General features: G+C 43.3%; 1 protein-coding gene across 1 annotated transcript in view; it reads left to right on the forward strand.

Moving 5' to 3' along the window:
- mmd2a (monocyte to macrophage differentiation-associated 2a) overlaps positions 1–15,103 on the forward strand; it is a 133,945-nt gene extending 118,842 nt beyond the window's left edge. Inside the window, exons 5-7 of the mRNA XM_041207078.1 lie at positions 1,280–1,381; positions 10,504–10,573; positions 14,745–15,103. Of these exons, the coding sequence (XP_041063012.1) occupies positions 1,280–1,381; positions 10,504–10,573; positions 14,745–14,948 (376 nt within the window). The 3' untranslated portion in view covers positions 14,949–15,103. The remainder of the gene's footprint in view (positions 1–1,279; positions 1,382–10,503; positions 10,574–14,744) is intronic.
- The last annotated feature ends 400 nt before the right edge of the window (positions 15,104–15,503 follow it).

Consider the following 15,503-nt stretch of genomic DNA (forward strand, 5'->3'; position numbering starts at 1 on the left):
GAGACAATTTTAACTGTGCTAAGGGAGGTGGGTTAAGAACACCAAACCCCTCCCCCCCGCCCTCAGCGCAGTGTTTCTTAAATGATTCCACAGTTTTTGCCTCTCCTGTTCCATTCCAAGATGATTTTAGGATTTTCCCACTGCTTATGTCTCAAACTGGAGGTATCCAAGTTAATCCCACCCAAGCAGCCATTTTTTTGTGTGACAGCCTGGATGGTGAGTTTCAATAGGTTATTCAACCACAGAAGGCATCGCAGCTGAGCCCAGTCCCATCATGGCTCGGTGTTGCAGTTTGTGCTTTTCAGCCGGCTTCCCTGGATTGTTCCTCACCATTATCCAGGCTAAGATTAACTAATTCGGAAAAGACCAGGGAGTCAAGCTGGGATCTCCTCGTTTCCTGCATCACAACAGTTAATACGCTTCAAAAGTACTTCATTGGCTGTAAAGCACATTGGGAAGCCCTGAATTCACGAGAGGCACCATATAAATGCACGTATTTCTTTTCTCAGCACTCAGTACTGCCACCATGTGTTGTATTTGTTCACCGTAAATTAAAGGAGCCAAGATGAGGGATAGTGTAAGCTTAGCGTCAGTGACTATTGAACTAGTGTTTTATAGTATGAAAGGCAACAAAAGACTACCATAAGATCATAATGTTTATAGCACAGTAAGAAGTCATTCGACCTATTAGATCCGTACCAGCTCTTTGCTGGAGCAAACCCATTGCTTTGCACCCTCCCCTTCGCTCTTTGTCTTGCCTTGCTTCAAATACTGAAGCACAATTTCCCTAAAAGATGCCTTGGCTTTTGCCTCGACCTCTGTGTCAAAGCATTCCAAGCTCTGGCAACTCTCTGCATAAAAAAATTCCTCCAAATATTTCTCCTCGCTTCCATGCCGCTAATTTAAAAATTGCTGGTGATCGAAGGTGAAACAGTTTATGGTAACATCCCCCAGACCTTATGCATACAACCACTCTGACAAATGCTAAAGATGTTGCATATGCCATATATCCCAGCACTGACAGACCAAATGCCATAACCAGTCATAGAATTTTAGACAACAGTCCAATCCTGGAGTTCAGGATTACTTGAACTTTACCCTCACAGATCATGGCATCGTAAGAGCAACTTCCACACCCCTAACCAGCCCTAGAACCGGCTGAGTAACACCAGTGTCACAGCAGCCTCTAAAATTAGAGTCTGATCCATTCACAAGATCCTGGCTTTGCCCCTTTGTTGAACTGAACCAAGTTAATGTGCTGCTGTTCCCTTCCATATAGGCTGAATCTCCGGGAGCTGGGTCCCTGGGCATCTCACATGCGCTGGATCATATGGATAATGGCCTGTGTAGGGACCGTCTATGTGTTTCTGTTTCATGAACGGTGAGTACCTAGACTGACTGAAAGTGAAACAGAAATGAAGGGCGTAGTGAGGAGGAGCTGGTATGTACTTACAACCGCATTATAGTTATTACCTACTTAGTTAAAACTCACTAACAAAGAAGATTTGTTACACTAACATACTAAACCATGGAATGCTGGATATTGATCCTACCCCATTCTCAGCCCATTTATTCCCATTTTCCCCTATTTTCCACAGCACCCCCCCCCCCCCCTTTAGAAAGTTGGGCCTTTAGAAAGAGACAATAGGCGTCCCAACAGCACAAACTGAAGGCCACGTCTGCTTGCCCCACCCACAGAGGCTGGCCTAGGAACAGCACTTATCACAAACCAGTCCACCTTCCCAACCAGATTTACTGGTACAGATTCTGTTTGGTGGGAAGAGTAGAGGGCAGACTATTTAAAGAGGCTGAAATCTTTCTTAAATTACTGTTTTGAATTCTGGTATATATATATATATATATATATATATACAGCCAAGCCATATTTTAATACTTCACAAATACCTGAACTTCTGTTTGGAAATGACAAGACTAGTAGAATATAAAAGACCAAAAATGGATCAGGAAGCTTTGCAAATGCAGACAACCCTCTCCTGGAGTGACATACATGGATATCAATGAACACTAGCTGACGGAGTTGCTTAGAGTGCAGAGGAGGTGGAAACTCATGTAGAATTTTATTCAGATGTGTACTTTTAATAGAAACAGTTATCTAAGCCTGAACTCTAGCACAGGGTGAGTTGCAGTGCGTAGTAACAGGAGGAGGCCATTCAGCTTCTTGAGCTTGTTCTGCCATTCAATCAATCATGGCTGATCTGTATCTTAATTCCATTTACCCTTCTTTGTTCCCTATGTCTCATTACCCTTGCCTAACACAAACCTACCAATTTGAAATTTTCAATTACCCCCAACTACAAAACTTTTTGGGGAAGTGAGTTCCTGATTTACACTACCCTTGGAGTGAAGAAGTGCTGTCTGATCAAACAGTATATCTCTCCCTTTAAGATTATGTCTCCTTGTTCTGGACACCCCACCAGAGGAAATAGTTCCTCTCTATCTACCCTATCAGATCATTTAATCATCTTAAATACCTCAGTTAGATCATCCCTTACTCTTCAGTACTCAAGGGGATACAAAGCCTAGTCTATGCTACATGTCCTCATAATTAACCCAAGTTTCATTCTGGTGAATCGGTACCAGATGCTCTCTATGGCCAGTATATCCTTCCTGAGGTGCAGTGTCCAGAATTTAATGCAGCCTACCAGTTGGGATCTAACCAGAGCCTTTACTTAACTGTAACGAGATCACCTATGGTGAGAGTTCATCTTGTTAACTGATGGGCATTGGGCAAGACTGTAGACTGATTGATCTCCATTGCCTTTCCCTCAGCAGTGATGCAGCTGTGAGAACAAAAAATCTTTCAGCACATTACTAATATATTACAAAATGACCAGCAGTTTAAAACCTTTATTGTGGCCAAACAGTATTATAGGCTCATCGCTGCAGGGATCTCACTGCTAGGGACTGGGAACACATTTTTATTTTTGCCACCCAGTGCCATAATGCAGTTTCTCCCAGATCATGTGGCCTAGGCAGGAATGTAACTGTGCCGCAGCCAGCGTAATGCTATTCCCTGTACCCTACTATCAGTATGTTTGAATGGATTCTTTATTCAGGGCCAAGGTGTGTGCAGGATCCTTGCAGTGGGTACAGAGGGAACTTCTGACCCATGTGACCTGGACTGAGCCCAGTTTCTAGAGGTGAAACCATACAATCACCATCCACTCTACCCCCATCAGTCCAACCTCTCTTGTTTTGTTATGTTGGTTTAAGTAAAACAAAGTTTGGAATTGCCAGTTTGCTTTGTTGATATCATGCACTTGCGTTGTGTTGAGGGAATGTATGAAGTTAATGAGTGTACTCTACAAATGGTTTTTCTCATTGTCCCACCTGATGAAATAATCGATGGATTGACAGTGTGTGTGTAAATTTGCTACCAACGTATTCCAACAGCACCAATGTTCAGGCACCAATGTTAAGCTCAGGTAAAGGATATCAACCCTACTACAGTTAAACATATTGGTAAAGTGCACACCCCTCACTGGATAAAGCTGTCGACTTGTAACTCTTCTCAAACTATGGGACAGAACAAACATTAAGACACTCCTGAGCTAAATCCTTCTCAGTGGTAACAATGCAGATCAATCATAATCAATTTTTTACTAAAATCCCAAGACATTATAGAAACCATTTCACACTCATTCCTGCAATTTATTTTATCTTATGCGAAACCGATTTTAATGCTTCATTTTCTGGGATAATGGATCATAGTCACAACCAGTTTGAATTTAACATACCTCAATATAAAGTATACTTTAGCTTCTTTATACATCAATTAAATGCGAGTTATACTATCAACTTTCTCATTAATAGTAAAATATAAATAACTGCAACCACTAAAGTCATCCCTTAACACTCTTCATTCCCATTTTTCAATATTATTTCAATCTCTTCTCTCATTTTCCTTCAGTCTCTTGGTGCATGGCTTCCATTAGTTTGATTTTTACATTTTTTTAATTGCTGCTTTTGTAATCCTCTGAATAATATGACATCGGAACAGGAGTAGGCCATTCAGCCCCACGAGCCTATTCTGCACACTGTTGTCTCTGAAGGTGAGAATGATGGAAACATCCCAATTGGAAAATCCCATTCAAGCTCCATTGATCCTTTTTTTCTTTTGATCTTTTCTGATGTGTCATAAGCAAACTTGATCTTCAAGTAGGATTTGATTGGCACACATTTCCAGAGATGGTTGCTGCTGAATCCAACTTTCTGTCACAGTGCAATGCTAGATCACTTTATATATATCAAATATCCTCAAAGTGGGGGAGAGAAATGTAAAGGGTTAATGGGTACTGCACTATAATGTAATAGGGTCATTATAGCACTGAAGGAAGTCATTCAGCCCATTGAGTCCATCCTGGCTCCCTTAGAACAATCCAGTCAGTCCCATTCCCTCACTCTATCCTTGTAGCCCTATAAGTTTATTTCCCTCAAATGCTCATCCAATTTCCTTTTGAAATCATTGCACTTCCACCACCTTCGTAGGTAGTGAGTTCCGGGTCATTACCACTCCCTGTGTAGATAAGTTCTTCCCCACATCCCCCCTGCATCTCTTGGCCAAAATCTTAATCTGTGCCCCTGAATCCTTGTACAATCAGCACATTATTGAAACCTGTCATAATCTTGTATACCTCTATTAAGTCTCCCCGCAAACTCCTTTGCTCTAAGGAGAACAGCCCCGACTTCTCCAGTCTAACCTTGTAGCTAAAATCCCTCATCCTTGGCTCCATCCTCTGCACCCTCTCAAGGACCTTCACACCCATGCTAAAGTGTGGTGACCAGAACTGGGTGCAATACAATAGTTGTGGCCTAACAAGAGCTTTATAAAGGCTCAACGTAACTTTTCTGCGTCTGTGCTCAATCCCTCTAATTATGAAGCCCAACATCCCAAATGCTTTGTTAACTGCTCTCTCAATATGTCCTGCCACGTTCACCAGATGGGCCTTGGTGCTTCAACACTTCCCTTAACCTGATCATTAGTAGAAAGGTAAGGAAGTTCTACATTTGCTTGATATCAAGTCCTAGTTACGCAGTGAGTAATGAGCCAGTATGATCTGGAGAGGTAGAAAGTAAGAGTTTGATCTGTCAATGACTGTGGACTATCATTGTGATCTTAAAAGTTGTCCTTAATGAGATCATTGTTATAGAATTATTCCTAACCATATGTCCACACTGCAAAGAATGGAAGTGGCTGACCTGAGGTCACTAAAGGCAGTAAGTGTCCAGAACACTAACTATCTTCCATTAGATTGCTTGTGACAAATAAATGACAGGTTAGTGTTACACCCCCAGGCAGTGAAGGATGAAACACTAGAGCCTAGTTTTTACACACTTATACATACAATTTTCATACACAAGTTTTTACTCGGAGACACACATTAGATATCATGCACCTCCAACCAATAACCCCCTTTCAGCTTGTTCCTATATGGTGAGGGGGCACAGGTTAGTCCTCGAGTATTGTTGAGAAAAGAATCTAAGATTGCACTCTCCATGTCCACGCCACTTGCCAACCAATCAGCACTCTCTTCACATACAGTATAAATTGTTGTTTTCCCCCTTTTGAGTGTCCTGATGAGTGCAAAGTGAAAAGCTTAGACCAGCAGGTTAGTCCTCATTAATGCCTGCCACCAGAATGTAATTAAACACCTAAATGATGTACTGATTCCCTTCTCTCTGTAACAAAAATAGATGGACTATATACACAGCTGAAATTTCAAAAAAAGTCTAAAACTTCCATACTCTGTACAAAACATTATATTGAGAGACAAAAGCAAAATACTCCAGATGCTGAAGATTTGAAATAAAAACAGAAGTGCTCGAAAAATTCAGCAGGTCTGGCAGCATCTGTGGAGAGAGAAATGGAGTTAACATTTTGAGTTCAATATGACTTCTTCAGAGCTGAAGAGAGGTGGAAATGTGGTGGGTTGTATGCTGTTGAAAAAGGGGGCAGGGCAGGTGGAGCAAAAGAGAAGTCCAGGGATTGGTTAGACTGAGGGTTCATTAAATGACAAAGATGTCATGGAACGCAGACAAAGGGAGTGGTAATAATAGTATTAAAAACACAAATCTTGGTCAGAGTAGGTGTTAATAGCAGAATAAAGGTCAACACTGAAAGCAGAAATATGAGAACAAGATATAGACTAGCGCTAGGGGTAAAATACAAAATGGAGGAAAGAGTTCATGGTCTGAAGTTGTTGAATGCAATGTTGAGTCCAGAAGGCTGTAAAGTGCCTAATCGAAAGATGAGGTATTGTTTTTCCAGCTTGCCTTGGCTTTCACTGGAACATCGTAACAGGCCGAGGACAAAAATGTAAGCAAATGCCCCTCAAGACTGCTCCACCATTTAATTAGATTGTGGCTGATCTTCTGCCTGAACCCCCATCTTACCACACAATTCCCATTTCTCTTGATGCCATTGGTATCTAGGAATCTATTGACCTCTGCTTTGAACATATTCAATGACTGAACCTCCACAGCCCTCTGGGATAAAGAATTCCAAAGATTCACCACCCTCCAACTGGAGAAATTCCACCTCCTCTTGGTCTTAAATGGCCTACCCCTTACTGTGAGACTGTGTTGCCTGGTTCTAGAACCCCCCCCCCCCCCCCCCCCCCCCCCCCCCCGCCCACCAACCAACGTCCTTCCTGCATCTATCCTGTTGAACCCTCTAGGAATTTTGTACACTTCACTTTCCAATCTCTCCCCATTTAAGAAATACTCTGCACTTCTGTTTTTCCTAACAAAGTGGATACATTGACATTTTTCCACATCATATTCTATCTGCCTTGTTCTTGCCCATTCACTTAGCCTGTCTAAGTGAATCCTCCTCACAACTCACATTCCCACCAAGTTTTGTGTCATCATCAAACTTGGAAATATTATATTTGGTCCCCATATCCAAATCAGTGGTATAGATTGTGGGGTCCAAGCACTGATCCTTGCAGTACCCCACTAGTCACAGCCCGCCAACCTGAGAATGATCCAATTATCCCTACCCTCTGTTTTCTATCCATTAACCAATCCTCAAACCATGCCAGTATATTACCCCCAATCCTATGTGCTCTAATTTTGCTTACTAACCTCTTGTGTGGGACTGTATCAAAAGCCTTCTGAAAATCCAAATACACCTCATCCATTGGTTCTTCCCTTATCTATCCTGCTAGTAACATCCTCAAGGTTTGTCAAGCATGATTTTCCTTTCATAAATCCATGTTGACTCTGCCCAATTCTACCATTATTTTTTAAGTGCCCAGTTATCACATCCTCTATAATAGATTCTAGTATTTTCCCAACTACTGATGTCAGGCTAACAGGTCTGTATTTCCGTTTTCTCTCTCCCTCCTTTCTGAAATAGTGGGGCTATATTTGCTTCCAACCTCCAGGCACCATTCCAGAATCTATAGAATTTTGAAGATGATCATCAACGCATCCATTATGCCTACAGCCACCTCTTTCAATACTCTGGGGTGTAGATCATCAGGTCCAGGGGATTTATCCACTCTCAGTCCCATTAATTTCTCCAGCACTACTTTTTTACTAGTACTAATTTCTTTCAGATCCTCAATCTCATGAGTCCATTGGCTCCCCAATATTTCGGGGAGGTCTTTTTGTATCATCAGACATGAGGGGCCACGACAGGGCTGTAAAATCCCACCCAAAGTATTTGTTTAGTCTCGCTGCCATTTCCTTATTATCCATTGTAAATTTTCCATTCGCTGCCTGTAATGGGCCCACGTTTGGCTTTACTAACCTTTTCCTTTTTACTTACCTATGGAAGCTTTTATACTCTGTTTTATGTTCCCCACTAGTTTACTTTCATATTTTATTTTCTCTCTCTTCATTAATTTCTTGGTTCTCTTTTGCTGAATTTTAAAATGCTCCCAATCCTCAGGCTTCCTACTTTTTTGGACAACTTTACACAGCACTGTGCCTAGTCTGAGTGCCCAGCCAGTTTAACTGACCAATCAAGTTTCACAATTGCTCCATCTCTTGAGACATAGTATTAGTTTTCAATGATGACCTCGTATGATTAACTGGGAGGAGAGTAACCCTATCTAAATAGGATTGCTGATTTAAGGTTACACAAGACCTACTTTGTTCAATATCCAATGTATTTAAGAACTCCAATTTTAAATTCTACTCTCATCTTATTAATGATGCTTTTCTCAAATTCTGTCGTAGCGCCCCATAAGAAATCATCACATGCATCATGAAGATGCTTGAAATAAAAACAGAAAATGCTGGAAATACTCAGCAGGTCTGGCAGCACCTGTGGAGAGAGAAACAGAGTTAACGTTTCGAGTCCAAGGCCAACATTTTCCCCCCTGTCGCGGGGGAAGTGTGGGAGTGGGCAGTGGCGAGTGGGCCTCCGATCGGTGCCACCAGTTGGGGGCGCGCAGCCATTTTAAGTGGGCGGGTCAATTAAGGCCCGCCCAGTATGATGTGTACCAGGAAGCATTGTGCGCTTCCTGTGCGGGCGGTGGGGGGATTCCCCTCAGCCTGGTGTGCGCTCTTTCGCGCATGTGCGTGAAAAAGCGCACAGATCTCCCTGAGGTTAAGTGCTGCCTCAGGGAGATTGAGTTGGGACATGTCCATAACTTTTATTGAAACCTTTTGTAAAAATTTAAAGACCCTCATGAAACCTCATCCCGCCCGTGGATGAGGTTTTATGTTTTTTCCAAGGCCCGCCTGGGCTCCCAGCCTGCCCACCAACCTTAAGGTTGGATGGGCAGGTCCATCAATCACGTTAATTGGTTTTTTAATGGCCTTAATAGGCTGTTGACAGTTCGGTGGGTGCGCAGCCAAATCGGCTGCGCACCCGCCAAACTGACAATCTAAATGATGCGGGGTGACGTCGGGACACACGCCCAATGTATTACCCGCATCATCTTACGCGTTGGTTAGCAGGCCCCGCCCCTGCTCACTGACCAGAAAAACCCTACCCCATATGACTCTTCTTCAAAACACTAATTCTGTTTCTCTCTCCACGGAATGCTGCCAGGTCTGCTGAGCTTTTCCAGCATTTTTTGTTTTTATTTCAGATTTCCAGCATCTGCAGTATTTTGCTTTCACGAAGATACTTGAAATTGGCACCATAAAGCTAACACACTGTGGGATCTGCTTTTAGTTGAACGTAACCTATTTTCACCTATCCCAAAACTTGCCACACTCTGGCAGCATCATTCAGGCCGTGGGCACTTCTTAGCTTCCATTGATGTCCTTCCACAACCTCTTCAGGCAGCTTCAGAAATTCTTCTCTCTGAAAAGCGTTGCACTGCAGAAATGTTACTTTTACATTGACTGACCTACACTGCCTGGAAAAGGTGGCCAAAAGAACCAAAAAGGTTTTACTTTTCCAGGAGTGGCAGGGTCCACTCTAACATCTGCATCACTCGGTTGCTCTTCAAAGCCCTCAGCTACTGACCTCGTTTTCGCCTTATAAGTCCCATATGCAGGAACTTTTTCAGTACAAACCCATCTATGCAGCAAAGCTGGTTGACTCCCTTTTGGTACCTCAGAACAAATTCCAAATTCTCTCCAGATATCTAGCTCCCTTTGTTTTACCTCCCTTACACATTTATCCTCAAGTTTATTGGCAATCACCAAAACATCACAATAATGAGAATATCATTTCCTGATTCTGTCAGGTGACTTTCTGAGTCCTTTGTTATATTGTCTGATCTATTCAAGCTATAGCCTCTACTTCCACTTTTATATGTGATCTTCGCCTTATACTGTCGGGGTCTCTTACTGTAATTCATGATCATTTTCACATGTACGAGTCACTTTCAGACTATCTATCATTACTTGCATGGAGCTTTGTGACTTCCACTCGTTCGCCCCATTCTGCCAGCCATGGACCTTGCAATTTGTCCATCATCCTTACCATTCAAGCAGCAGCTATCCCTGCCTGTCCCACACCCTGTGGTCTTTCATGGCCTCTGGACATATGTCACCCTGAGTATCCACTCTAAGTAATTGTCTTGTGGATGTGACAACTTTATTATGTATGTCGTGATCACTCGTTAGCCTTAATCTGCGACATTCTGTTCCTCAAGACCCTTATCAGAAAACACGTGCATTTGAGGTACACTGTGTCTTGTTTAATTCTATTAACTGCTCAGAGTCGACTTTTTTTATAATTTACTCTGATTAATAGTGAGGAATGAACCTTAACAGTTTGATTGCCATGTTTGACAAGTGCAATCTTACCATCAAGCCCTTTAACCTTATCAGGGCCTTTCCATTCCTGATGATGCTCTCTTTTATCGTATATCACCACCTGAATACAATTAACACCCAAATGATATTTATATGTTGACACTTCCAATTAACTGTCAGTCCTTCTGTGGAAGATTTAATTAGTTTTTAATTTTACCCATGCTGGACATGATTATAGTAATAAACTCATTCTCAAGATTATACCCTTTCTCTTTCTCTCTCACACCCCATGCCCTCTGATGTTTCCTCTCGTAGGTATAAAATTGTGGAGCTGATCTGCTACATGGTCATGGGCATCTTTCCTGCACTCGTCATTCTATCAATGGTAAGGTTCCTTCCTTTGTGTGTGTGTGTGTGTCTGAGTGTTGCTAGAGCAAGGAGGTTATGTTGAACTTGTATAAGTTACCTGCTTGGCCTCAGCTGGAGTATTGTGTCCAGTTCTGGGCGCCACACTTTAGCAACGATTTGAAAGCATTAGGGAGGGTGCAAGAAAGATTCATGAGAATGGTTCCAGGGATGAGGAACTTCAGTTATGAAGTTAGATTGGAGAAGTTAGGACTGTTTTCCTTAGAGAATCGAAGGCTGAGAGAAGATTTGATAGAGGTATTCAAAATCACGAGGGGTCTGGGCAGAGTAGATAGGGAGAAACTGCTTCCGTTCATGAAAGGATTGATAACAAGAGTGCACAAATTTGAAGTGATTAGTAAAAGAAGCATAAGAAATAAAGAGGAAAAAATTTTTCACGCACAAGTGGTCAGGGTTTGAAATGCACTGCCTGAGAGTGTGGTGGAGAAAGTTTCAATTGAACCATTCAAAAGGCGATTAGACTATTATCTGAAAAGGAAGAATGTGCAGGGGTACAGGGAGAAGTCAGGGGAATGGCACTATGAGTTGCTCATTTGGAGAGCCAGTGAAAACATAATGGACAAATCAGCCCTCTTCTGCGCCATAAAAATTCCATGTTTGTGTGTGTGTATATCTGAGTGTTTGTGTGTGTGTGCTTCTGAGTATTATATACATGTGTGTTTGAGTGTTGTGTGTGTGTGCTTCTGAGTATTATATATATGTGTGTTTGAGTGTTGTGTGTGTGTGTCTGAGTGTTATATGTGTGTGTGCGTCTGTGTTTTGTATGTGTTTGTGTGTGTATCTGAGTGTTATATGTGTGAGAGTGTGTGTTTCAGTGTTTGTGTGTGGGGGAGTTATAAGTACAAGGTCTTTCTCTCTTATAGTGATGTCACTGAAATGCTATACCAATAAATTCAGGATGTAATTGCATTTCTGTAACATCTTTCATGAACTCAAGGCGTCCCAAAGAACTTCACAGCTAATGAACTATCTCTGTTGTAATATAGGAAAATTTGGTGGCCATTTCTCCAGAAACAGCAATGTGCTGAATGGCCACTTTAGGGATTTTTGGTGATGTTGAGACATACTGTCCAGAAAATAGTGAGAGTGAAGATACCCCCACAACCATAAACCTCACCGCTATTTATTTGTGTTTGATAAATATGGTTTATATTTGATAAACAGTATGATAATCAGAATTCTGAATGTCAAAAAAATCACTTTTATGTAATATCTTGACTGGAGAACAAGGGGCAATCAGTCTGCGAATCACTGAATAAAGCTTGCATTTATATAGCACCTTTCATGATATCCCAAAGCTCTTTACAGCTAATTAAATACTTTTGAAGTGGAGTCTCATTGTAATGTAGGTAAAGAGGTAACTGATTTGTGCACAGCAAGCTCCCACAAACAGCAACCCCCCCCCCCCCAAATGGCTTCTGAGACAGGGGTGGGGGGCGTGAAATTGCATGAATGGGATTCATGGGATTCCCTCCAGGGTCCCACCTGCTCCGACCTTGGAGTGATTTTACCCTGGGGCAGGCAGGGTCTAGGACAGGAAGCCAGCCCTTGTCCCAATTAATGGCCACTTAAGGGCTGTTTCCTACCTAGCCTCAATGTCTAGGTTGGGCAGGGGGGTGGGGGGGGTGATGACAGATCGGGGTGCTAACCCAAAAATGAACAGAGTTCGATCTCAGGCAGGAAGGTGCGGGATGAGGGGACCCCATCAGAAGCCCGCGTCTGACTGGGGCCGCCCTCCCCTTAAGACCTGGTGACCTCTAGACCTCCCCCCATTCTAATTGGCCGGCAGCTCTCCAAGGCACAACTTGCTCCCGCCTTATGCCAATCAACGCTTGTTAGAGTGTAATGTGGTATCGGGGCTGCTGGAGTCAGGGGGATGTGCTCCCCAACGACTCTTCAGATGGCGGGGGCTTGGCCCAGATAAGGTCAGGGCTGGATTATCTGTTTTAGTGAGGCTGGTTAAACTTCAAATAGTGCCATGGAATCTTTTGCTTCCACCTGAGAGGCAGACATTTAACTTCTCATCCGAGAGATGGTACCTCTGACCAAATAGCACTCCCTGAGTGCTGCACTAGGAATGTCAGCCAGGATGAGCAGTCACCAACCTTTCTGAAGAACATTTCCAAAGAAAACTTGCCTAAAACAAAAGCCGCAAGACAAAAATTTGGCAATTCTAAACTAAAACTTGGCAAAATGCCAAGCGTCTCTGGTAGAATGCATAATTTGCATATGTACATTGGATTTATGTATCAATAGAAAAAAATCAAAATTAAAATAGAACTGACTCTGAATTATCGCTTTTGTTTTTACATTTTTTTTATCATAATTCTGTCAATAAAGTCATGTTCAAAACAAAGTTTAAGTTAAGATGTTTAGAATTAACACAATTTTTTTGGCTATTGATTCTTGTGATTTAAAATAAAACTTCCAATAGCACATTCAGAATAATTTGTCTTTTCAGCTACATTAGAAACAATAATAGTCACAACCATAAAACCCGCTCTTCAAATCAAAGGTGTTATCTATGACCGTAGTGTAGCTCTACCGCGCAACAGGTTCATTTAGAGCACAATGTTTTTTTGTTTAAAATAATAATTTGAAACCATTAAGTACAATATAATTATTCGCCTTTATCCCCACAATAAAAATACAACGCTCACTTTTCTTGACTTAATTTTTTTTTTAGGCTTTTTGCATATTAATTTGATCCAGCTTGAAAAGATTGGGGGGCGCCCATGATGTTAAAGAGCTGCGTGCGACTCTCGAGCTGTGGGCTCCAGACCCCTGGGGGCAGGCGGCGCGCCCGACCTGGACAGGAGTGAAATAGTTTGCGATCTTTCGGTTGGCGGGTGCGCACAAGAGGTGGCAGCGCGCCTGCCAACAATTAGGAGGCCTATTAAGGCCCTCAGTAATGAATTAAGCTGAATTTATCGCTGCCCTCTCAACCGATAGGTTGGCCGGCGGGCGAATGGGCCAGGTGGCCTTTGCATTTTTAACAAAACCTCATCCACTGACGGGATGAGGCTCCCAGCGGTTACTGAAAAAAACAATAACATTTATTTAACATCCTTTTTAACATGTTCCTCTTCATGTGACTGAGTCACATGTGGGGACAGGTTTATCTCACATGTTCAAACTTTAGTTTTGTGTTTAAAATCTGCGAGGCACCCCGTTGCCTTCAGGGAGCTGTCAGACCGCGTTCCCCCTGCTTTCACCCCGCAATCCCCGTGTTCCCCCCGCAATACCCGCTCACCCCCCCCTGCTCTCTCCCCGTGCTCCCCCGCTCTCCCCCTGCTCTCCCGCCGCAATCCCCGTGTTCCCCCGGGCTCCCCCTGCTCTCCCCGCGCATTCCCCACTCTCCCCCTGCGCTCCCCCGCTCTCCCCCGCAATCCCCGTGTTACCTCCGCTCTCCCCCTGTGCTCCCCCCACGCTCTCCCCCTGCTCTTCCCGCACATTCCCCGCTCTCACCCCGCGCTTCCCTGCTCTCCCCCCACTCTCCCCCTGCGTTCCCCCCGGGCTCCCGCTGCATTCCCTGCGCTCCCCCCGCGCACGCACAGACTTCAGCGCTCACGCTCTTCCCACTCCCACCCCAGCAATGCCGAGGCTCCCAGGCCCGGCCTGCTCTGCCCGCACGTCAAGTGGAAAATTATGCCCCTGGTCTGGATTGTGTCTGGAGCAGGAATTAAACCCTCGACCTTCTGACTCAGGAATAAAAGTGCTCCCAACTGAGCCGTGCCTGTTCCCCGACTATCGGAGAGAGACATAGCAGTTACGTTAAGATGCTGAAGGAAGGCTCAAATGAAACCAGTTGCAAACAACCTTTCTTTGTACTTTTCTCATGTCAGCAGTTGGCTGAGTTATGGGCAGTACACCCATCTAAACTAAAACAGGTGCCCTGGTCCTTATCACAACACTATTTGTGGGACCTTGCTGTACACACATTGTCGGCAGTGTTTCTCTGTATCACTGGCAAGGTGAAAATATGCTAATAACGTGTTTTGCCATCTGATTACCTTTAAGTTATTCAGGGCGTTAATAAGATGCATACAATTTAATTACAGCATTGATGAAGTGTTACTTAGCCAAGTGCTTTATTGGAATAAATGTGTTTCCTTGCTCTCTTGACTCAGCCTAACACTGATGGACTGTTTGAGTTGCTGATGGGCGGTTTCTTCTACTGCCTGGGAATGCTTTTCTTCAAGAGCGACGGCCGGATTCCATTCGCACACGCAATATGGCATCTCTTTGTGGCCATTGGAGCAGGCGTCCACTACTATGCCATCTGGAGGTATCTGTACTGCCCAGCCATGCTGGACATGAGGACTTCCAAGTGATCAGATTGCAATCTGTGAGAAACAGTGCACAAAGTGATCAAATCAGATGAACGGAGCAAACAAAAATGGCTTGAGAACATTAAAAGGACCTCTGGGCCATGATGTAGAAGTGTGAAGATCAAAGCCCGACATTCCAGGATCTTTTGTAGGTCTTTCAGCACTGAATCGCCAACTCAAAAGCCAGTATTAAACACAGATGCACAGACACAAACACAGATATACAGATGGAAATACACACATGACACAAACACACGCCCACAGACACAAACATGCACAGAGACAACACACAAACACACACGTGCACAGACACAAACACACAGAGACAAACAAATGCACAGACACAGACATACACACACATTTAATGGATAGTCACACATGCACACACACACACACATACACATACACACGTATATACACACACATACACAGATACAAACAGCCACACAGACATTCCTTCAAGCTATTGACTGGACTAGCTTTTATAGCTGCCCCATAATTGTTCACTAACTACAGAGTTTTATAGTCATATTTCTCCCAAAAAAACTTGAATTCTTA

This window comes from Carcharodon carcharias, chromosome 15 (genome assembly GCF_017639515.1).
Source record: "Carcharodon carcharias isolate sCarCar2 chromosome 15, sCarCar2.pri, whole genome shotgun sequence".
Classification (NCBI taxonomy): Eukaryota; Metazoa; Chordata; class Chondrichthyes; order Lamniformes; family Lamnidae; genus Carcharodon; species Carcharodon carcharias.